The 21,305-nt window shown below is 43.0% G+C and overlaps 4 protein-coding genes and 1 pseudogene across 4 annotated transcripts; 3 read left to right on the plus strand and 2 right to left on the minus strand.

Moving 5' to 3' along the window:
- Window positions 1-2,107: 2,107 nt before the first annotated feature.
- LOC135626351 (uncharacterized) lies at window positions 2,108-2,834 on the plus strand. Its single transcript, XM_065131579.1, has one exon. The coding sequence runs from the start codon at window positions 2,142-2,144 to the stop codon at window positions 2,619-2,621; it is 480 nt and encodes a 159-aa protein (XP_064987651.1). The 5' UTR covers window positions 2,108-2,141; the 3' UTR covers window positions 2,622-2,834.
- A 155-nt stretch (window positions 2,835-2,989) lies between these two features.
- On the minus strand, window positions 2,990-8,275 carry LOC135626350 (protein disulfide isomerase-like 2-2). Its single transcript, XM_065131578.1, has 11 exons — window positions 8,026-8,275; window positions 7,035-7,119; window positions 6,692-6,789; window positions 6,535-6,590; window positions 6,250-6,367; window positions 6,119-6,146; window positions 5,921-6,012; window positions 4,505-4,661; window positions 4,299-4,423; window positions 3,316-3,415; window positions 2,990-3,211 (listed from the first exon to the last, which is right to left on the minus strand). Exons 1-11 carry the CDS (start codon window positions 8,184-8,186, stop codon window positions 3,143-3,145), a joined length of 1,089 nt encoding a protein of 362 aa, XP_064987650.1. The 5' UTR covers window positions 8,187-8,275; the 3' UTR covers window positions 2,990-3,142.
- A 567-nt stretch (window positions 8,276-8,842) lies between these two features.
- On the plus strand, window positions 8,843-13,770 carry LOC135627036 (dnaJ protein ERDJ3B-like). The gene is made up of 10 exons (XM_065132981.1): window positions 8,843-9,088; window positions 9,198-9,346; window positions 9,487-9,613; window positions 10,962-11,076; window positions 11,392-11,508; window positions 11,690-11,776; window positions 12,178-12,237; window positions 12,317-12,394; window positions 13,149-13,220; window positions 13,319-13,770. The coding sequence occupies exons 1-10, from the start codon at window positions 8,988-8,990 to the stop codon at window positions 13,475-13,477; spliced, it is 1,065 nt and encodes a 354-aa protein (XP_064989053.1). The 5' UTR covers window positions 8,843-8,987; the 3' UTR covers window positions 13,478-13,770.
- Window positions 13,771-15,179: 1,409 nt separating this feature from the next.
- Window positions 15,180-16,565, plus strand: LOC135626354 (pentatricopeptide repeat-containing protein At1g09190-like; annotated as a pseudogene).
- Window positions 16,419-20,305, minus strand: LOC135626353 (probable beta-D-xylosidase 2). The gene is made up of 6 exons (XM_065131582.1): window positions 19,867-20,305; window positions 18,718-19,008; window positions 18,458-18,627; window positions 18,223-18,320; window positions 17,377-18,141; window positions 16,419-17,283 (listed from the first exon to the last, which is right to left on the minus strand). The coding sequence occupies exons 1-6, from the start codon at window positions 20,287-20,289 to the stop codon at window positions 16,685-16,687; spliced, it is 2,346 nt and encodes a 781-aa protein (XP_064987654.1). The 5' UTR covers window positions 20,290-20,305; the 3' UTR covers window positions 16,419-16,684.
- Window positions 20,306-21,305: the final 1,000 nt, after the last annotated feature.

Genomic DNA, 21,305 nt, shown 5'->3' on the forward strand with positions numbered 1-21,305 from the left:
CTCGAAGAGCAAACACAGATCTGTTGTACACTATTGAAGTACATTCTAAAACTCAGATTTGCATCAACCATTTCTTAGAAGTTGAGTCATAACAATGACCTAATGATCTCTATACGATCCTCATGTATAAAATTCATCTTGTTCTTGTTGGATATTTTTTGCTCCATGGAAATGGAAGCTCATAATTCCACCTTATTCAGTGTTATTAGACCCAACTTCTAACTCGATTGATGGATTATTTGATGGTCTAGTGTTGATCTGGATGCTCCCATTTGACTCAATTACCTTAATAATTTTTTTTATATTTTTCTAGGACATTTATGCTACATTCGATATAGAAAATATATAAGAATCGTATAGTACAATTATAGGAAAAAATATATTTATAATCATATAAGATAATTCATGTTCCATTAGATAGAAAGTTGGTCGGTTGTCATTATAACGAGCTGTTAATGAAATAGCCAATTCATTGCTTTTGTTTGGAATGATTTCAAGTCGAGCGAATAAGAGACGTGACACAACCAACCATTTTGCTCTCTCATGAATGGGCTCTCACGCAATCACATAACACAGCGCGCCGCTCGGAAGTAGAGTTAGGCCGCGGCCTGGTTGCTGCCACCGGAGGACTCCTGACGCTGAAGCCTCATCTGCTCGTAGAACCGGGCGATGAACTCCTCGGCCTTCATGTCGATCGCGTTCGGAGCCCCGGCGTCCGCCTCGGTGCTGTCGTCGGCATCGTCCAGCAACTGGAGATCCTCCGCGGACGCGTAGCGGCTCATGCCGTCGCTGGAGGAGCACGAGGGCGAGGGCGAGGGCGAGGGCAGAAGGTACGCATCGTGAAAGGACTCGTGCCCGGCGGGCGGCGGCGGCGGTAGCAGAGGAAGCGGAGGGCGGTACTCGAGCGGGAGACCGAGAGGGCGCATGCTGCCCACGAGGGTCTTCAGCATCCCGTCGGCGCCCGTCGGGGAACCCAGGGTAGCATCCTTCTTGCTGGCGGAGCAGCCGCTGAGCGCGACGATAGCGGCACGGAAGATGCTCAGGGTGCTCCGCTTCTTCGCCGGCAGCGTGTGGCGGGGAGTTTGGGCCATGATGGTGACATCTTTCACCGGTTCCCCCTCCTCCATGAAGGAAGAACCAACAAGGGAGAGGAGGGGGGCTTGTGTTCTTTTAGCTCTAAAGGCTACGGCGAGAGCAGACGCAAGTTTATATCTGCCATGGCGGTTGGGTTGGAGGAACGTATTTGTGGTTTCAAGTTGTTTATCTTGTCAAAATGACAGAAATGGGCTCTTCTTGATGTCTATTTCTCATGGAGTGATTGCAGGTGGAGGTGGTAAATATGCGTGGGGAAGGGGGTCAAACTTGGAATGCTGACGTCAACGCGTCCTATTTTATTGGTTGTGGACGGTGGAGGCGATGGCAACTGTCGCTGTAGGTGGCAGAGGAATAGGTGGGACGTGTGGTCACGGTTGAGAGTTTAATTCTGGGAATGCTGCCTCAGTTTTAATGGGTCTCCTCCATCTCTCTCTCTCTCTCTTATATATATATATATATATATATATATAAAAGAGGGGAAGCTCAACAGCACTGTCAAAGAACACTTTTACGCTTTGACAGAGATGTATATCTCATGTTGGTTTGCTAAAGTTATTCTTTAATATTTATTAACCATAGATTTTTTTATAAAAAAATAAAAAAAAATATTTTTTAAAAATTTTATTAATCAAATGATATACATGATGTTTACAACGTAGATTCAAACATCATTTATATAGTAACACACTGACCAATGATGGAGTCGTTTGAGATTGATCATTTACGTTGCATGTGATATAAATAATGATAGCCATGGAGTTCTTCCAAGACCCCATTGAACCTAGTGGATGCCAACCAATCAATTACCAAGCACACTCGCGTAACTAACACACAGCTCATTTTAATGTCCTTATGCTACGAGGCCAAAACAGTCCACGCCACCCCATGTGAAGCACAACCGCGTTCCTTGCGGTAAACCGTGGAGGCTCCCGCCGCCCCCACATAGTCCACGGCCTCTACAAGAACCAGCTCATCATTCCAACAACTTGCTGCCTATATACTCCTTCCCTTCCCTGATCACTTCTCGTCCATCTCTTGCTTCTGCCATGGGGAAGAAGAAAGCCTGCTTGGCTCGGCGTGCGTGGAACCTGCTGCGGATGGCCCTGATGTGGACCGCCGAGGGCGGTGCCTTGACGCGGAGGCTGACGGCCGACCTCGTCAGCCGTCTTAAGAGGCTTGGAGAAGCCGAGACGCCCTACAAGATGCAGCTCCGCCATGGGGAGCGGGAGCTGTCGTTCGACGAGACTCCCACCTTCAAGTTCAGGATGCGCCGGCCTCGCTTCCTGTGCATCACTCCGCAGGCCGACGACGGCGACGACGAGGATAGCAACATGGCGAGCTACTTCGCGCGGCAGGAGACGAGAGGCAATGGCGACGAGGAAGAAGAGGCTGCGTGCGGTCGAGAGCAGGAAGGCATCGACACCAAGGCGGAGGAGTTCATAAAGAGGTTCCATCAGCAGATGCAGCTGCAACGGCAGATGTCGTTGCTGCAGTACCATGAGATGCTTCTTCGAGGCATCAGCTAAAGGGAGCAATTAAAGATGACGGAACCAAAAAAAGTTTTCGCTCTCATCATATAGTTGAATCAGAGAACATTTAAGATTGTGCCGATGTGAATAAATAGCCTCTCAGGCTTCCAAACCGTTGTGGGCATAACTGGATATCGAACTCTATTTGTTTTTGTTTTTTCCCATGAGCTGGATATATATAGAACAATCAAATCATGCTTTACAAACTGATATCAGGCTGTGCCTTGAATTAAGGAATCCGAAGACAAAGTTCCAGCTATGCGAGCTACCAAGGCAACAGAAGCATTGCTTCCCAACTTTTTTTTTTTTGTTGTTCTAAAAACAGGTCATTTGAGTAACAGTTCAACCATGACAAACAAGATCAGTTGAATTGTAATGATATCAATAACAAGATCGGATGCTAAGTCAAAAAGATAAGTTCATTAACAAGTGGAGTCTGTAACATGAAGAACCCTATTCCCCATAGTAAAAGTATCCCCTCTCGTTGACACAGAAAAATCTTAGATGCCTCCATCAGCTTAAGCTGCAAAAGTGGACAGGATGTTCTTCTTAATGATGAACTCGTCCGCCTTGGAAGCACTAATTGACTGTTGCAGTAAATAAATCATATCCATGTTAGTATTTTCAAAGGACTAGATGCAAGAGATTCACTTTCGATCACAAAAAACACAAATTTCTTTTTTTTTTTCACCTTTTCCAACATGCGTTGCAGCCTCTCGATTTCCTTCTTAGCATAGTCAGAACCTTTTTCGATACAGCTTTTTGCAGCCTTCAAGTAAGTCTTGCCATACCTGAATTTTACAACCAGAATATAACCGGAGGACCTTAAATCCCAGCACAATTCTTGAAGCCAAAGTATTGTATTGGTAATAGCATACGATAATAATTGTTGTCATTTGATATGTTTTAAGTACATGTGTATTAGCCTTTTCATCTTTTATGGTGTCCTAGGTGGGTTGGCTGGGCTCGTTTGGTTGTCCACTGTTACTTCTCTCTCTCTCTCTCTCTCTCTCTCTCTCTTCCTTTTGGGAGCTGATGGAGGGTGAATAATGGACTGTAAAAGATGCAAATACAGTAATCATAAAAGGAGACATTGCTGATAAGTGCAGCATCACAGAAAGTCAACAAAAGCATATGCATGAAAAGAGGCTTAAGGGAGAATGTTTGGGTATGTGACAAGCAGATACTGTTAAAAGAGTAGAAATATTGGAGCAAGTTGGTAATGCATTTCAGTGGCTACCATACAAAGGACGAAATCTTGTTTTGACATACGGTTACCATAGCAGCGATCAAGTAGTCCGAAAGAGCTATGAGATGCAGCAAATGGCTGTAAAAAAGGTCAGATTTGTAAAGTTGATGGTTTATAATCTTCAGATGTGCATCGTAAGTTTCTTGAAAGAACCATATTATGGAACAAAGTTAATACAAGAAATCTTACCACTTCAATCACAAACAACAGATGGAATACTATATTGACAGACAAAGTTAACAGTCATTTCTTATTAATCAAAATAATAGAACATAAGTATATTAGTAATAGAAATAGAGAAGATAGATAGTAAATGAAGTACAACACTAGCATTACCGTAGAACAAAAGAAAAACAGCTGACAACACATTTTCTAAGTCACAATCAACAGTACTGCTATAGTTATTACTAGAAAAAATGCATTACCTTGCAGAAGAACCTGTTAGTTTTCCAACCTCCTCTTCCATCTGAGATAGAATCGCTTTTCGTGCATCATTTGAAGCAGTCGCAAATTCCTTCACCAAAGCATCTAAGCTTGCTACAATGCCAGCCTACATTAGTTAAACTGCACTTGTTAAAACAGATTGTAACAAGATTTGTAAATTCCATCCTATGTAATGTATGACCCACACCTGTGAAGTAAGTTGGCCATTCGCATCACGACTGGTGCCACACTTCTCATTCAGAAATTTAACAAAGTCATCTAAATCGCGGCCACCCTCATAGTCTTCACCACCTTTGTTGCTTTTAGGGAAAAACTTCAATGTAGGATAACCACTTACTCCGTATCTGAAAGACAGCAGGTTACCAATTACAATTTAGCCTTAACATGGTAAAGATTAAAATTATTGTCCTACTGCATATAAGATCTGAGATGCTTAAATAATTTCTATTACATGGTGAAATTTCATTTAGAATCAGTCAGGAAACTATTAATTATACTAAATCTAAAAATCCAACATTATGTCATAGTCATTGAAGGATCATACAGCAAAAAATCCACATCTTATTTTGATAATGATCACACAAAAATTCATAAAAACCTTAAACATGACAGTTAGCAAAGGCATCACAAACATTTTTTCACAAAAAAACATTAATCATAGTTGAGACTGCACAGAATTTCATTTCAATAATCAGAAGCTTAAAACTTATTGTAGTCCACTGGCATTGACGGAACTTGGTGTAAGATTTCCACAAGATAAATATGGAGGTTAAAAAAGAGAGGATATCCACGTAAATATGGATGTTAAAAAGAGAGGTTACAATAAGCAGCATGAAGGAAAAGACACAGGAAAAGACACACCAGGAGAACCAAACCAAGCCCATGTTGTCAACAGAACTGATCACAATGAGTACCATCACATAATGTATGAATAATTTTTCATAATGAGTACCATCAACATCAACTATGTGCTAAAAGCGACCAAAACAACATGGTGAATGCAGAATTCAGTAACAAATTTATTGCTCACTTTTAAGTAGAAATTGCTGGTTCTCGTATAAAGATAACATTATGGGCGAAATTCAAAACAACTACACTAAAAATTTAAAACTATGATCCAAATACTAGAGATAGGGAAGTCTTAACCAGCTAGCATTTTCACACATGAATTGATACACCCGATACAACCCAAGGCTCCTCAAAATAGAATCCAATCTCTAGGTATATTTTCAGAATATAACCACTGTTATTGCTGAAACATGTCTAAAACACCTGAAACCCCATAAGAATCAGTCCACCCTATGTTTCCCCTTTGATCCCCTAGAATCAGTTCCAGGAAGCCATCAGATTAAAAACAATCGAATGAAGCACACAATATGGCACTATATTCTTGCTCTCAAATAACTTATTCAAGAATAAGGTCGAAATGATAATTATATAGCTAGGGCAGATGATAAACATTGAAAGCTCCAACCTAACTGTCTTGAACTATGAACAGACTAAACGGTTTCTGGCAACTTCCTGCTAATTCTAAGCAGATGACATAGATTGAAATGTCATATTGGATTGGATTAACTGAATTAATTGCATACTTCAAACTTACTTTTCTGCTAAATCCTTGTATTTGTCAGCATCCAAGTTAGCTATGATAACTTCCTCTTCCAATTTATATGCATTGGCTACCTTCTCATAAGTCTGCATTGAATAAAACATACCAGGTTTAATAAGCTACATATATGACGGATGTGATTTAAGCAATCTGCTCTAGCATAAGCAATTTTGTTCAATTTAATATACTCACAGGAGCAAGATGCTTGCAGTGACCACACCTGTTGACATATTAAAATTTTGACTTCAATTGATAATGTATAAGAAAAGCTACTTCATGCAATTTATCATCCACAAAAGAGGAGCACTGAAATTTAAACTAACCATGGTGCATAGAATTCCACAAGAACATCTTTCGTTTCATCAAGGACGATTTGGTCAAATGTCTCCGAAGTTAAAACAACTACATTGGAGGGAACAGTCGCCAACTTCACATTTGTTCCTGAAGTAAAATAATTTAAAAAATCAATCCAAGTTATCGAAGACTAGTGATGATCTTTGAAAGTGATGATCTATGCAAAGGTTGGCATGTATTTGAAACAAACCAGAACTAGAGCAATCTCTAAGAGTTATAATTTATACTAACAGCATATCAGATCTAAGTTGTACCTCCTTCAGTATTCACAAACTCAACAAGTGCTTCTGCAGTTCGTGGGCCTTCATATCTACATAATTTCAAGTAATTAGGGTAATTAGTATCATATCCCAGAAAAGCATATGCAGAAGTGTCATGCTGGATGACTAAGAAAGCAATACAAACACTCACTTTTTTGGTTCAAGGGAACCTTTGGGAAACCACTGAATTGTTGGGTATCCTGAAACCCCATACTTGCTGCATAAACTCTTGTGTTCATCGCAGTCGACCTAAATAGAACAAATGGAAGCTAAATTAAGATCAGAGGCATGGTAACAAGTTCTAGAACAGTTTAATCATGAAACGTCCTGCCTGTATGGCCAAGGGGATGTTTTTTCTTATTATCATTTAACAGGCCACATCATAGACAAAAAATAATTAGCAAGGTCAGGGATAAAGAAACATGGAACCATGAGCATGAATTATCTAACAAATATCCTAAATTCATTAACAAGACAATTAACATAAGACTAACCTTTCCAATCACAACAGATTTAGCCTTCTTAAAGCTTGAGCCAAGCTTTTCATATTCAGGGGCAAGCTTCTTACAGTGCCCACACCTGCAAACAAGAGAATACTTAATAAGCAGAGACTACAGTTATATAATTGAAAAAGTAAAAAACTGAAACTTTTAAGTTATACAAAAAAAAGATGTCTTTGCCTACGATGTTTTAGTTCCCAAACAGAACCTCATCTCGGTTATCTTCTTGGCTACTTTTCATCATCTTAGTGAATTTTATCACCATAATGGGACACTTAAAGAAACTCCAAAGATCAAATAAGAAACCAATTAATCTTGGCCAAGGTTTGACATACCGAAACGTATCACTTGGTATGAGCTGTATATATCGGTCTGACAGAAGATTAGTATGAGCAGTACGTCAGTATATGTACCATATGTCAGTAAACTCGGTACATACACAACTGATGAATACATCAGACCGGACAGTAAATGCAAACTATGATCTTGGCAACGTAGTGTATCCGAAAATAGCAATTTCACACCAAATAAGTCAATAATTAACCCATATTCTGTCATTTTTTTGGTCAAACCTGAACATTTCCGTTTATAATACTAAAGCGCCCAATTAAGCAGTGTTTTCCAAGGCGTAAGGGCCACAAATCGGATAGTGATGAAAGATCACTTCTTCCTAAAATTAAATTATAGAAGGAAAACTGAAGAAAACAATTCAATGGATAGAACGCTGAAAAAAAGAGAAAAGAAAGACTAATCATGCGCTTTGTCAAAATCAAGTCAACGCCCGATCTAACATGAAACCGACGAGATCCACCCATTAGAAGTGCTAAAAAAACGCACGAAAAATAGAATTATTGTAAATTTCACGATCCGATCAAATACTCTTCAGAAAGAATTGAATGGCTGCGAAAACTCAAGCAGATTCACCGATCAAGGAGAAACAAGAAGAAAAACAGCACTCATCGAGAAGTGAAGGCTTCGGAGGTACCAAGGCGCGTAGAACTCGACGAGGGCGCCGCGATCCTGGCCAACCTCCTTCTCGAAGTTGGCCTCAGTGAGGACGACGACGTCGCCGTCGGCGAGGGCGGAGGCAAAGAGCAGACCTATGGTTAGGGTTCCGACAGCAAACCAGATCTGAGATCTCTCCATCTCTCTCTCCTCTGTTCTCTGTTCCAAGAACGCAGTGTCCTCTTCTTCCTCCGATTGCTCGTCGTGGTTATAAGAAAGCAAGAGGCGGCGAGGGCTTTGCCGAGATCCAAGTACTAACTGCGAGATGCGACGGACTGGTAGATCCAACGGCCATAATATTTGAGGCTCGTCACTGGATGCCGATATGACCGTCCGATCTGATTTGTGGTGAAAAATGATCGTTAATAATAAAGAAACATTTTTTACGCAAAAAATGAACCAAAAAATTAGAGAGAAATCATCAAAATTTGGATAATACCAACACCAATGGTTTGGATTTCCCGTCATGAGCTCGTCAGATTCGATTTCGGATCCTTTCTTGTGTCGGCTCCGATATGACCCGATAACGCCCATAAAAGCTGTGCGGTAGTGTGGAATACTTAAATCCCGTAGTACCTACCGAACACGAAACACGCTTTCGATTGAATGAATAGTGACCACCTCTCGCCTACCTTGCCCCGCGGAGAACGTAACGGAAGGTTGAATAATAACACGTGTTCCTTTTCTATTCGTTCGAACACCAAATCCCTCCCATCGCATTGGCCCGCTTCGGTCGAACCACGTTTCCGAAGACCGTCACGTTGACACTCCCACTTAAAATGTGGAGGAAAAGGAGCGGAAAAGAAAGCCGTTCCCACGCAGAGGTAGACGATCCGGTCCCACCGGCAGACTCGATTCCACCTCCGAACCCTAAATTTCACCCCTCATCTGTCGATTCACAATCCAAAATCCTCGATTCGGTCCTGCTTCTGAGGACTCCAGATGCTAATCCCAGGTGCCTCAGATCCCATGGCGCCTTCTGTGAGGCGGGGGCTCCTCCTTTTCGTCTTCCTTCTGTCCCACGTTCTCTGCGTTCTCGGAGGGTACGATTTGGTCCTTGTAGAGTGGGCTTCCTCGAATGATTGGCACTTTAAGCTTTCTAAATGATTTTACTGAGTTTTCTTGGTTTTTCGGATGGGTGGCTTCGTTTAGGAAGAGCTATTACGATGTATTGCAAGTTTCAAAGGGTGCTTCCGATGAGCAGATCAAGAGGGCTTACCGGAAGCTGGCTCTGAAGTACCATCCGGATAAGAACCAGGGAAATGAGGAGGCCAACAAGAGATTTGCAGAGATCAACAATGGTAGCGATTTCGATCAGTTTTCTTTACTGAAACTGGACATGATTAACTCTTTTCTTTACGCTAGAGCACGAATTATACTCTATTATACTCAAATTTTTGTTTTGCGTTCGTTTCTTTCTTTTTTGATACGTCGTTATCAGCATATGAAGTGCTCTCGGATTCGGAGAAGAGGAATATATATGATCGGTATGGAGAAGAGGGCCTTAAGCAGCATGCTGCTGGCGGTGGAAGAGGCCCAGGGATGAACATCCAAGACGTATTTAATGAGTAAGAGATTTTTCTTGTCCTTTTTTTCTGCAATAGATCCTTTTTCTCATTCTATATAATTTCTGTAGTCATTCTATGCAAACACAAATGACTATGACCTTTAAAGTCATATTTGGGCTTCAGATGTCTGTTACTTCTTTGGTTGCTCATCTGCTAGATAATATGAACTCCCCTTTTCAACTTGATCAAATCGACCAATCTTGTCCATGGCATTAAGAGCTTTCTGAATGGACCAGCAGGACCTTTTGATCAAATCAAGAATTTATCTGTTCTTGCTCCAGCCTTCTGTAGCAACATGATCAAGAATACTTAAGTTGCAAACTCCATTGGAGTTATGATAAAAAATTGGTTATGTTATGAATTCTAAATAAGCAATAAAGTGCAATAATTTGAAATGTCTTAATCAGCCTTGTGAAAACAAGAGTGAGCACTTTGATACATATCATCTATCCATATAGTGTGCACAATTTGCCTATGAAGTAACAAGCTAACGGCATAATTATGTAACATTTTTCCCGTATCATTCTTCATAGTGCATATTTAAGAACTATTAGAAGGATGAATAAGGAGCTCCGATATGAATCTACTATATATAATGTTTTTAAGTTCTCTGCTAGTATTAATTTTGTGCGTGTTTGGAGGGTAAGCATTATGAGCCACAGATCTGATGGGATGAATGACAAGTATGTTAGATTCTTGATCATTCATAGTTTCAGGTGTCTTCAACTTCACTGTGGATATTTTATGTTTTCTCATGTTAATTGGCATTGTTTCTTGCTCAAGCAAGACAAAAAACTGTCGCTGCATTTTCAATTCCACAAACTTTTACTTGAAATGACTTAACAACAAGGTGTTGTATCTTGGTTTCAAGGTACAAATTATTGCTACTGGTCCTCGTGACTTTGGTTTTCTGTTTGGCAAATGACTGTGTCTGTCAAATTTGCTTTTTATAGTTTACACTACCAAATGATAACTTGTAGGTTGGTTTACATCTGGAACTATTGAAATTGGCAAAACTGACTGCAACGTGCAGAAAGCTAAAAGATTTTCAGTTCACTACTGGCAATATCAATTGGCAACTTAAAAGCATATGATCCATGTTTGTTTCTTCTGTTAGTTTCTACTTGCTTTCTTACCAATTGTTGGTTTGCAGCTGTTCCTGTGCTGATTTTAGCCTGCTATTTTTCTGTTTTGTGCTTTGAGCCATCTCGTTTACTGTATGCAGTGTCCTGGGAAACAAGTTAATGTTTTTCTCTGTTGGTTTATTTGGGTGCATTTTTCTTCTTGAAGCTTTTGTATTGGACTAAAATTCGAGTCTCAAGTTCCGCTCACATCTTTGTCTTGCTAGATTCTTTGGAACTGGTCACCAAGAAGACCAGGAGGAATCAATACCGAAAGGTGATGATGTAATCATTGAATTGGACGCAACACTAGAAGATTTATACATGGGAGGTTCATTGAAGGTAATGGGATTGGGTTTTCCTTTGGGTTTCTACTTTGCCAACTCTATGAACCATTGATAACTTTCTGGTTGACTAAATACTTCAAACACTATTTAATAGGTAACAACCTGTAGTAACTAGTTTTGCATGATGTTCTTTGGTTTTTTAGCTTTCCTTCCCTGTTTCCTTGTATTGGAGATCTGCAATGAACTATTTCAGCTTATTGACTTTGGATCATCTAGGATAGCTTGTAGGAGAATAGATTCTTGAGGCAATCTTGTGGTGCAACTTTCCTGATTTTATGTTATTTTTCTCCTTTGGTGTGATATTAATCAGGTTTGGAGGGAAAAAAATGTCATAAAGCCAGCCCCAGGAAAAAGACGCTGTAACTGCAGAAACGAAGTATATCACAGGCAAATTGCTCCAGGAATGTTTCAGCAGATGACAGAGCAAGTAATTGTTCCATGTCAATAAGAATACCCTGAAATATTTACTATCTTTAGATTTCTCAACATGGGGATGAGTATTTCTTACTTGCATTACTGAGAACTTGCTGATTGAGCATTCCTGTCTTTGTGTAAGAAATTACAGAAATTTTGGTATCTTGTATTAAGATTATATCTTCTTGTCTCAGGTTTGTGAGCAATGCCCAAATGTGAAGTACGAGCGAGAAGGTTATTTCATTACAGTCGATATCGAGAAGGGGATGCAAGATGGGCAAGTAAGCTGCCAAATTTGATATTGGCTTTGGTATTATGGATACTATTAGCTGAGCAATTCTTAGTAGCTGCACTATTTTGGGCTTGCTATTCTTGTTACTGTAAGACTTCCTAAAGCTGGCCTTTCTCTGATTTAACTGTAGTATTTATTATAGTTAGAATACATCAAGTGCAGAGTTTTTCGTGCTTATCTTTGTTTAGAACTCTACTTGTTTCTGGATTGAATTGTATTAAAATTCAATACAAAATGTTCAGCATTTGCTAGATTTTTCTGGAGTCTTCGAGTTTGTTTCCCTATTTTGGTTATGGTTGATAGAACTTTTCTGTTCAACCACCTTTGTGTTGAATCTCTAAAATTCATGTAGCTTCCTAACTCATTCCTAAATTCTGGATCCTACGACAGGATGTGCTATTTTATGAGGATGGGGAACCTAAGATCGATGGAGAAGCTGGAGATTTGAAGGTTTTTCATATATTTCATTGAAAATTATGTCAATAGTTTTAGTTAACTTCTTTCTGAACCCAGTCATTGTTCTGAGCAGTTTAGAATTCGAACAGCACCCCATGAGCGCTTTAGAAGGGAAGGCAATGATTTGCATACTACTGTGACCATTTCACTGGTAATTCCTCTCGTTTAGTTTCTTCATATCAGTGTCGCATGAGTTTACCACCATGACCACTGTGGTTTATGGCTGTACTTCAAAGTTCCTACTTTCTGATTCGGCATAAGTTGTCGCCATTTAGATTATTGCATAAGCTGTTGCCATTTAGATTTCTGCCACAGGCAAGAGGCTTAATCTGGCTTGTCGTCCTTCATCTGATGATGACTAAGAGCACTCTTCTTTTCCTGCATACTATTGAGAACCTTCAGCACAATAAATTGCAAAGCCTTAACTCATTTTCGAGTCTTCCATATTTTTATTCATCTTGAAGCTCCTTTTATTGATCAAATCCATCTCTGGCAGTTAGCATTCTTGTATCTTGTAATAGTTAAGGCTTCTGTTGAGCCTTGTCAGTGTTTTAAATTTGTTTGTTACTAGAAATTTTAATGCTGTCATCAATTTTATCCTTTAAAGCTTTCCTGGAGCAGTACACGACCCACAAATTGTTAGTAGCCGCCATCATCGTTGCCTTTAATATTCTCAAACAACATGCCTTTAGCTGTTATGTTGCGACTAGACACTGAGGACATGTAGAGTTGCCATTCAAAATTATTCAATATATCAAAAAAGAAACATTAAGTTGATACTCCCTAAATTTACTTGTTCATACAAGTTGCAATCCTGGGTGCTGTCGTGCGTGTTAAATCAGAATTTATTTTTGTTCTCTTTTTTTAATGTTTAAATTCACTAACAACTCCAGCTTCTCTTTCAGCTTCAAGCACTTGTGGGTTTTGAGAAAACTATCGAACATCTTGATGAGCATCCATTGGAAATAGGCACCAAGGTGAGTTAAACAGTCATGTCATCATCGTCAATTTGAAAGTTTGTTCATTCCCAAGTACTTTTCGTCATTTCAAATGGATTTGGTGATTCCTTTTTCAGGGAATTACTAAGCCTAAAGAGGTGAGGAAGTTTAAAGGCGAAGGAATGCCACTGCACCTAAGTACAAAGAGGGGGGATTTGTTAGTCACTTTCGAAGTTTTGTTCCCCAAGTCTCTGACTGAAGACCAGAAGAACAAGATAAAGTCTGTTCTTTCTTAAAGTCAACATTCTTGGCATGATAGAAACATTACAATACCCTTGTATCACGAAGAACCCATCCAAATGGTTCTTGGAAGGGCTATCATTTGTAATTTTGTTCGGTTCCCTGCTTCTCCTCGACTATTTTTTCGACAGTGAGATGTAAGCTTAGAGAGGAAGACGATCATTTGAAATGCTATTTAATCTCTCTGGTTCCTTGGCAACAAGGAAAACTATCAATCGGATGAAGTGATAGTTGATGTAATCTTCTATTACTTGCAGGAAATGAGATTGGCTTTTATTTTGCAGCTTTAGTCAAAGAATCAATTCTTTCATTTGCCCTCGATGCCATTCTAATTGTATAATAATGTTGAATTCTTTCATTTGCTAGTTATCCTTTGCATCAAACCAATATTTAAAATTTAATTTGAAAGTTCATCTAACATATGTGAGTCAGGTTTGAACTCCTCGAGATAGTATTTGACAAAAGCTCTTCTGTTCTACTTCCCTTAAAAAGGTATTAACTTGAGCAATTTACGGCTCATTTTTTTTAGATAGGAGAAGATCCTAAGGTCTTTAATATGATCTCTTAGAAGATTATATGCTATCTATCCTAAGGAGGAAGGAGTATCATTGCTTCTAAGGACTTTGTACGAATCGAGTGAATTTTTTATTGATATTTGTGCAGACATTTTATACGGTCCCTTTATATGCATGCTTATTAAGTGAATCTTGAAATTTAAAAGTAATCTCTTTCAAGTGCTTGCTGTTTTTATATGGTTAGACCTTTAGCACCTTAAAGAAATTCTACACCTTTCTCTTGTAGAAGATATTTTCTTTGAATTTAGGTCATGTCTGATGGCTAGTGTTTATGAAATTCAATATAATAAGCAATTTCACTCGTCCTTTTTGAGTGGCATCGGTTGGTATTGTTGAAAATTATTGTTTTTAGAAATATGCTATGCGTAGGTTAGTATGGTTCAAAAATATATTTTTTTTAGTTCAAAAATATTAAATATTTTTGCTTTATATATATTATATATGAGTAAATTCTAAAAACAACCTTTTATTTTCATAAATTTTTAATACCGTATCTTTGGAAAAGATACATTGCTTTTTGCCTCCACGTTACTTACTATGAGGTCCTTGCCTCTTCTCTTTTGTTTCTTCCACCTCTTCTCTATCATCATTTTCATCTTTCCTCCCTCATTTCTTCTATTGCCATTAGTAAGATCCTATCTTTTATTAATAACATCGGTATCACCCAGCAATGAATCAATGTCATTGTCATTGATACATCCAGACCTTTGTTGTTGGGCCTTCGTCGAGGTTAACAATGAAAACAATCGTCGATGTTAACCATGAAAATGATAGGGATGATAAGGCGAAGGAGGCCTTAACGACCTCCCTTCACTCATCTTTGTATGTTGCACTCTCGTCTCTTATCCGTTTATAGTGAGAAAGAAAATATTTTTGAGATATGTCTTTTTGAGAGATCGTTTGTCTTGATCGGAAAAGACGAGGCAATGGTGGATAGGAATTTATTAAAGAAAAGATTTTTTTTATTTATATAAAGTAAAATAATATTTTAAAGATAAATAAAAAAAATAAATTTAAAATTTAAAATATAAACTATCACGTCTTTGCCAGCAACACGTTCCAAATAGCTGTGACGCAGGTTGAAAGAGGAATGAGCTGCTTGCTTAACCGCAAGTGATGACCCGTAGAGAGACCCGTGCGGCGAAGCGGCGCGTGCTCCGCCTCCTGCATTCTACACGCCCTCACCCTGTCCTCGGGATTCGCTTCTCACCCTCCCGTCGCTGTCGGGGTCATTGAACTTGACGCTGCCTCTGGTCACAGGTTCGACGCCCAAAAGTTTTTCGACGAAATGCCACGCAGAGATATTATCGCGTGGAATCTAATGTTCAATGGCTTCTGCCGAAGAGGCGACGTGGAAAGCGCGATTGGCCTCTTTAGATGGATGAGCGAGAGGAGCGTGGTCACTTGGAATTCCATGATTGCCGGCTTCGCCCGTCGTGGCAGAGACGCCGACGCATTGCAGTTTTTCCAGGAGATGTGGGACTACTCCGGGTTTGAACCCGACGACGCCACATTGGCCGCAGTGTTGCCGGTCTGCGCTCGGTCGGGTAACTGCGATGTCGGGAGTAAAATACATCGCTATGCCGAAAGAAAAGGATTGTTGAAGGACGCCGTCCACGTCGGGAACTCAATCATCGACATGTACTGCAAATGCGGGGATTTAGCCAGCGCTAAATCGGTTTTCGACCAGATGCCCAGGAAGAGTTCGGTCAATCGGCCTTGATTTGTTCGATGAAGTGATGAGGAGAGTCGAGAAGCCCAACGCCGGAACGTTCATGGGAGCTCTCGGCTGCTGCACTCATGGTGGCTGGGTAGACAAGGGTCGAGAGTTGTTCCGCTCGATGCTTGCTGAGCGTGGAATCCAGCCGTGGCACGAGCATTACGGCAGCATGGTGGACCTCTTGGGGAGGTGCGGCCATGTCGAAGAGGCTCATGACTTGATCAGGAGTATGTCTATGAGGCCGAACGCCGCCATTTAGGGCGCGTTGCTTTAGTGCGTGCAGAAACCACCTGGAGGTTCGCGTTGCAGAGGTGGCCGCGAAGGAGCTTATTGAGCTTGAGCCATGGAATTCGGGGAACTACGTGCTGTTGGTCAATCTTTATGCGGAGATGGGACGATGGGAGGCTGCGGAGGAAGTGAGGAGGTTGATGAAGGGGAATAGCGTGCAGAAGGCGCCAGGGCGGAATCTTGTAGGCTCAGAATGCGGCTGAGGAAGAACTCAAACTGGAGAAGACGAAGTTCTTCGTTCAATTGGTGGAGCTTGCGATTGCCCCACTGCCTATCTTGTGGACAAAACCAGGCGGCAAACGAGTTACAATCAATCAGAAGCAGCGGAAGAAGAGGATTTTTCGGTCCGAACTCTTCTGGTAAACATATATTTATTGAGATTAATCGACTTACAACAAGAAACCTTTCGTCGAACACCACTAGCACGTTATCTTGTGCGAACTCTTATTCTTCAATCCGCATGAATAATCAGAACATCCGTCATCTGATCTTTGCCCTCCATCTTTGAGAGCATTGGTCAGTACAGAGATCCCACAAATTCAAAGGGCGCTACTACTGTCTATACGAGCTTTGTTGACGAAGCAATCCTACGTCTTATTCTTACTTTTTTATTGCAGCTCCTATCGACTCAGAGATTCGGCCTGCAACGAGATGGTGTGCGTCAGATCGCCTACATGGAGGCTGTGCTCGCCCAGTGGAATCCGCCGGATGCCGTCACCGTCAGCCACGGTGAGATCCCTGCACACGTCCACGCCCAGGAGGACCCTCACCTGCTCCCCGGCGGCGAGGTGTACCTTCTCGAAGGCCACCAGTTGCTTACTGGGGGCACCGTCCGCGGCCGGCGGCCTCCAGTACACGAGCACCGTGTGGGACCCGTCGCGATCGCCAGCGTTCGTCACGTCTACGTGAACGGGGACGGAGAGGCCGTCGCACCGTGCGTGGGTGACCGGGACCGTTCGGCCTGGCTCGCTCGCGTTGAATAATGGTTCCGCTCGTAGCCCATCAAGCTGGACCGAGACTTGGGCCGGTGTGTCGGCCAGGGCGTGGGTGAATTTGGTGTAGCTCAGGCCGTGGCCGAAGGAGTACACGACCGGTCCATCGTAGAACCGATACGTCCTGCCCGGGTAGCCTGTCGACGGGTCGGCTCGCATGGCCATGTTGGTCATCGTCACTTTCTCCACGTACTCCTGGGGGTACCACGTCACCGGCAATTTACCACCTAGTAAAACAGTGCCACAAAAAATTACACGCCGAAAATAAGAGATTAGCACATAAAGATGGAATATTTAAGTGTAGTGTTGGTGGTTAGTACCTGGATTGTGTGCGCCAAAAATCACTTCGGCGATGGCCGTTCCGCCGGCTTGGCCAGGGTACCCCGCCCATAGAATGACTGCGATGTTTGGGTCGTCCTTGGCGAACGACACGTCGACCGGCCCGCCGCACATGAGCACCAGCACCGTCGGCCCCCGGCAGGCTTTCGCCACCTCCGACACCAGCTCCTGTTGCCGGCCAGGGAGGAGGAGCCCCACCCTGTCCCGCCCCTCGGACTCGATGGATTGATCCAGACCCACCACCACAATTGCGGCGTCCGCCCGGCGGGCGGCTTCCACTGCTGCTCCGATGGGCTGCTCTCCGCTGCAAGCCACGTTATTGCAGCCGACCTGGTGTACGGTGTCCACGTACCCACCGATCCCTTGAAGAGGGCTCGTGTAGGCACAAGGAACACCGGCATAGTTTCCGATCATGGTGACCGTGGCATCCGAGTTGGGACCGACGACGGCAACGGTTCGAAGGTGAGACGGCGACAGCGGCAAGGTGCCGGCATCGTTCTTGAGCAACACCATGGCTTGCCGGGCTGCCTCGAGGGCGAGGTTCCGATGGGCCTGGGTGCACACGTGTTGTGGACCGAGGTTGCCGAACGGCTGCTGCGACGGCTCGCCGTCGAACATCCCCAGCCGCATCTGCACGGCGACCGTGTGGGTCAACGCGGCGTCGACGTCGGCTTCACTTACCTTGCCTTGCTTCAAGGCACTTTCAGTATGCTGTGCCAAGAATTGCCCACAATCCAGATCCAATCCTGAAACATAAGAACATCAGGTAATTAACATAACATAGCTGACAATAAAATGGGCTAATCTAACTCTAGTAGCATATCTACCTGCTTTGAGTGCATATGCAACTGCATCCTCAGGGGTGGAGGTGTAATGCTGTGCGCTATAGAAGACACCAACGGAGTCACAGTCGGAGACGATGTACCTATACAACCAGATGAAGAAGAGTGTTCCCATTAGCTTTCTATGTAACAGGCAGTTGATTTGATTTGCTTCTGCTGCTGCTGCTGCTGCTGATGATGATAGATGATGATGATGATGATGATGATGATGCTGACTGACCCATTGAGCCTCCATTGGCCACGAACCGTGTGGCGAAGAAGGTTCGAATCAGCACAACTGGGGACTCCGTTGACTTGGTTGTAGGAGCACATCACACTCGCCACCTTCCCTTCCACCACACAAGCCTTGAAGGGAACATCGTACGTGTCCTCCAAGTCTTGCTTGCTCACCTGTCAAACCCACACGGTCGGTCAGATGAAGAAGAAAGCAGTGGAGGAAGGTACGACACAGCAACAGCAATATTAGCAACAAGAGCGTGCCTTGGCATTGAAGTGGAAGCGGTCGACCCCCTTCCAGTTGTCGAGGTCGTAGGCGGTGTAGTGCTTGCAGCAGGCGGCGACCTTGAGGCGGGCATGGCTGCCGCCGCCGTTTGCTTGTTGGAGGCCGCGGACGTAGGCGGCAGCGTAGCGGGCGGACACGGCGGGGTCTTCGCCGGGGGTCTCCTGGCCGCGGCCCCACCGTGGGTCCCTGTATATGTTCACGTTGGGGCTCCAAAACGTCAGCCCGGCTTGGCCTCCGTTGTACATGGCCCGAGCCTCGTCCGACACAACCTGCCTCAGATTAGTAGTAGTAGTAGCAGTCATCACATTAGATTGCTGTGGGCAACGTATACAGCGACCAAAGAGAGTGAAGAGGAGAATGGAGAGCAACACATCAGCCACCGACAACAAAGGATAGGGACAGTTAAAAGGCAGTTAATGGACTTGGATCGAGAGTTGAAGCGTGAGTTAAATTTGCTGTGGTGGTTACTAAATCCACCGCAAAAGTCAGGAAGGAAAACTGGAGCTCCACCTAACGCTCATCCCTCTCCAATCATGTCTTTACAACACCCAACTCACATGGCCTTCTCCTCAGTGGCCAACCCTACAATGGGACAGTGGTTTGTGAGGAAGAATTGGAAGATAGCTGCGACTTGAATGCATCACATCACCACGTCCGATCTGTATCTGTGACATATCAAGTTTGCAGTAGGAAACACATATAGGCCTGCCCATGAACCGATGCTTCCTCCAGCTTTCATCCTATTATTGTCTTCGTCCACGGGGGTAACTTGGATGGCCAGATTCCACAAACAATAATTGAGCTTTGGACAAATAGAGGAAGAGGAAGCTGACAGCGTAAGTTGGCAGCTCAGCTTCTCAAGTTTAACTCGGGTGTTCCTCCTATTCATAAAGGAAACTATGGAGTGACATAGACTTGCATGTTAAGCTACAATATTCTTGAGAAAAGCCTTTGGGGTAAAGACAATGTTCACTGGCTTTACCAAGGCAAAGAGAAAGAAGAAAAGGTTGGAATGACAAGTCGGTGGTTAATGGCATTGTTGCCATTGCACGGGTGTCGGTGCCGTTACCGGCCAGGTGAGAGAGTATGGAAGTAGAAGAACGAGGGGAGGGGGAGGGAGTACGGACCTGACCCATGAGCTCCCAGAGAGTGGCATTGAAGGAGGCGGCGGAGGAGATGACCTGGGGAAAGCTGGTGGCGCCAGGGAAGGCGCCGCCGAAGCGGACGCCGGGCCCGGCGTTGGACACCCCGTGCAGCGCCTCCGACCACCACTGGTACCCGGGGATGCCCAGCCGCGGCACCCCCGCCGCGGTGTTCACCAGCAGCGCCACCTTCTCCGCCACCGTCAACTGGCCGACCAGGTCCCGCGCCCTGGCCCGGATCGGCTGACCCCGCTGGCAGAACGGCAGCCCCGCCGCAGGGCTCCCCGCCCCGCAGGCGAACGCTGCATTGGTAGCGGCACCTCCGGCCCGTACGAGGGCGGCGGCGACGACAATGGCGAGGTGGAGGAGGATGTAAGAGGAGCTACGAGGTTCGCCCATAAGTGACATTAGTCGAGCGTGAAGGCGATCGGAGAGGATTGGAGGTATAAATAGAGTGCGAGACGCTCTAATAATAGCGGGCCACAATATGTTTTGGAAGAGATGGGATCCAATAACAAAAGAGGAGAAAAAAAAAAAAAGAGTAAATAATAATAAAAAAATAGTAAAATACTTCCATCTTGGGTCCTCTCACAAATTAATTACATACATCATCCATATGCTATTTAGGCACATCATATGGAGGTTATTGCTACTATAAACTAAACTCCAATAAATTATCGATGGGTTAATATTTGGATCATCTACTAAATGTTTGATGGATAAAACTTTCTAGATACTTTTTCTTAAATGAAACACCTAACTCTTGACTTACTCTTTATTTCAAGATGCATAGATATTTGGTATTTCTTAGATGAATCGTCAATGTAGAGACGTCGATATCTATCTTTCAGACTGAAATATAGAATCTTAGGAAGGAACATGAGAATCATACGTCAACATTCTGACTGATATGGAATATTATCCCTCATTAATTATTATATTCTACCATCCAATATCGTTGTGGAGATATGGATATCCCACCAAACTAAGAACTTTTGATGTTAATTTATAGCAACGTTATCTTCATAGAGCGTGTCCAAACAGAAAGTGTATGTAGCATGAGAAGAGTGTCCAAGTAGAACATGTATGTGGCATGAGAACGAACAGCAATCATGACATGGTTCCTTGGTGGCTGTAGCATGCAAGAAAAGAAAAGAAAGAGCTTGGGAATCCATGACACGCCCACCACAGTAAAGGAATCAAGCTCACCTCTGTCGTCCTAACGCTTACTTTGCCACTATAAGCAAGGGTGATGAGATCTAGTTGTATATTCTGCAACAGGAGGAGAAGCAACCAAACAAGTGTGTGAGTTCAGATTCATCTTCTTCCTTTTTTTTTCTTCAGACTAAGCTGGGTGTCATAGGTCTGATAACGATTCGAATCGAATCGGACCGAAATCGACTTAGTTTGATGATTCGTCCGTT

Source organism: Musa acuminata, chromosome BXJ2-11 (assembly GCF_036884655.1).
Source record: "Musa acuminata AAA Group cultivar baxijiao chromosome BXJ2-11, Cavendish_Baxijiao_AAA, whole genome shotgun sequence".
In the NCBI taxonomy this organism is placed as follows: domain Eukaryota; kingdom Viridiplantae; phylum Streptophyta; class Magnoliopsida; order Zingiberales; family Musaceae; genus Musa; species Musa acuminata.

Excerpts from the sequence above, each read along its gene's own strand:
- LOC135626351 (XM_065131579.1), top strand. The coding sequence starts at position 2,142 with ATGGGGAAGAAGAAAGCCTGCTTGGCTCGGCGTGCGTGGAACCTGCTG.
- LOC135626350 (XM_065131578.1), bottom strand. The coding sequence starts at position 8,186 with ATGGAGAGATCTCAGATCTGGTTTGCTGTCGGAACCCTAACCATAGGT. Across the intron at positions 6,591-6,691 it reads GGTTCCCTTGAACCAAAAAA|ATATGAAGGCCCACGAACTG; the intron begins GTGAGTGTTTGT and ends GAAATTATGTAG. Across the intron at positions 4,662-5,920 it reads TACAAGGATTTAGCAGAAAA|ATACGGAGTAAGTGGTTATC; the intron begins GTAAGTTTGAAG and ends GCTGTCTTTCAG.
- LOC135627036 (XM_065132981.1), top strand. The coding sequence starts at position 8,988 with ATGCTAATCCCAGGTGCCTCAGATCCCATGGCGCCTTCTGTGAGGCGG. Across the intron at positions 11,777-12,177 it reads AGGGGATGCAAGATGGGCAA|GATGTGCTATTTTATGAGGA; the intron begins GTAAGCTGCCAA and ends ATCCTACGACAG. Across the intron at positions 13,221-13,318 it reads CATTGGAAATAGGCACCAAG|GGAATTACTAAGCCTAAAGA; the intron begins GTGAGTTAAACA and ends TTCCTTTTTCAG.
- LOC135626353 (XM_065131582.1), bottom strand. The coding sequence starts at position 20,289 with ATGTCACTTATGGGCGAACCTCGTAGCTCCTCTTACATCCTCCTCCAC. Across the intron at positions 18,321-18,457 it reads GGCCAATGGAGGCTCAATGG|GTACATCGTCTCCGACTGTG; the intron begins GTCAGTCAGCAT and ends CTGGTTGTATAG. Across the intron at positions 18,142-18,222 it reads TGCATATGCACTCAAAGCAG|GATTGGATCTGGATTGTGGG; the intron begins GTAGATATGCTA and ends CTTATGTTTCAG.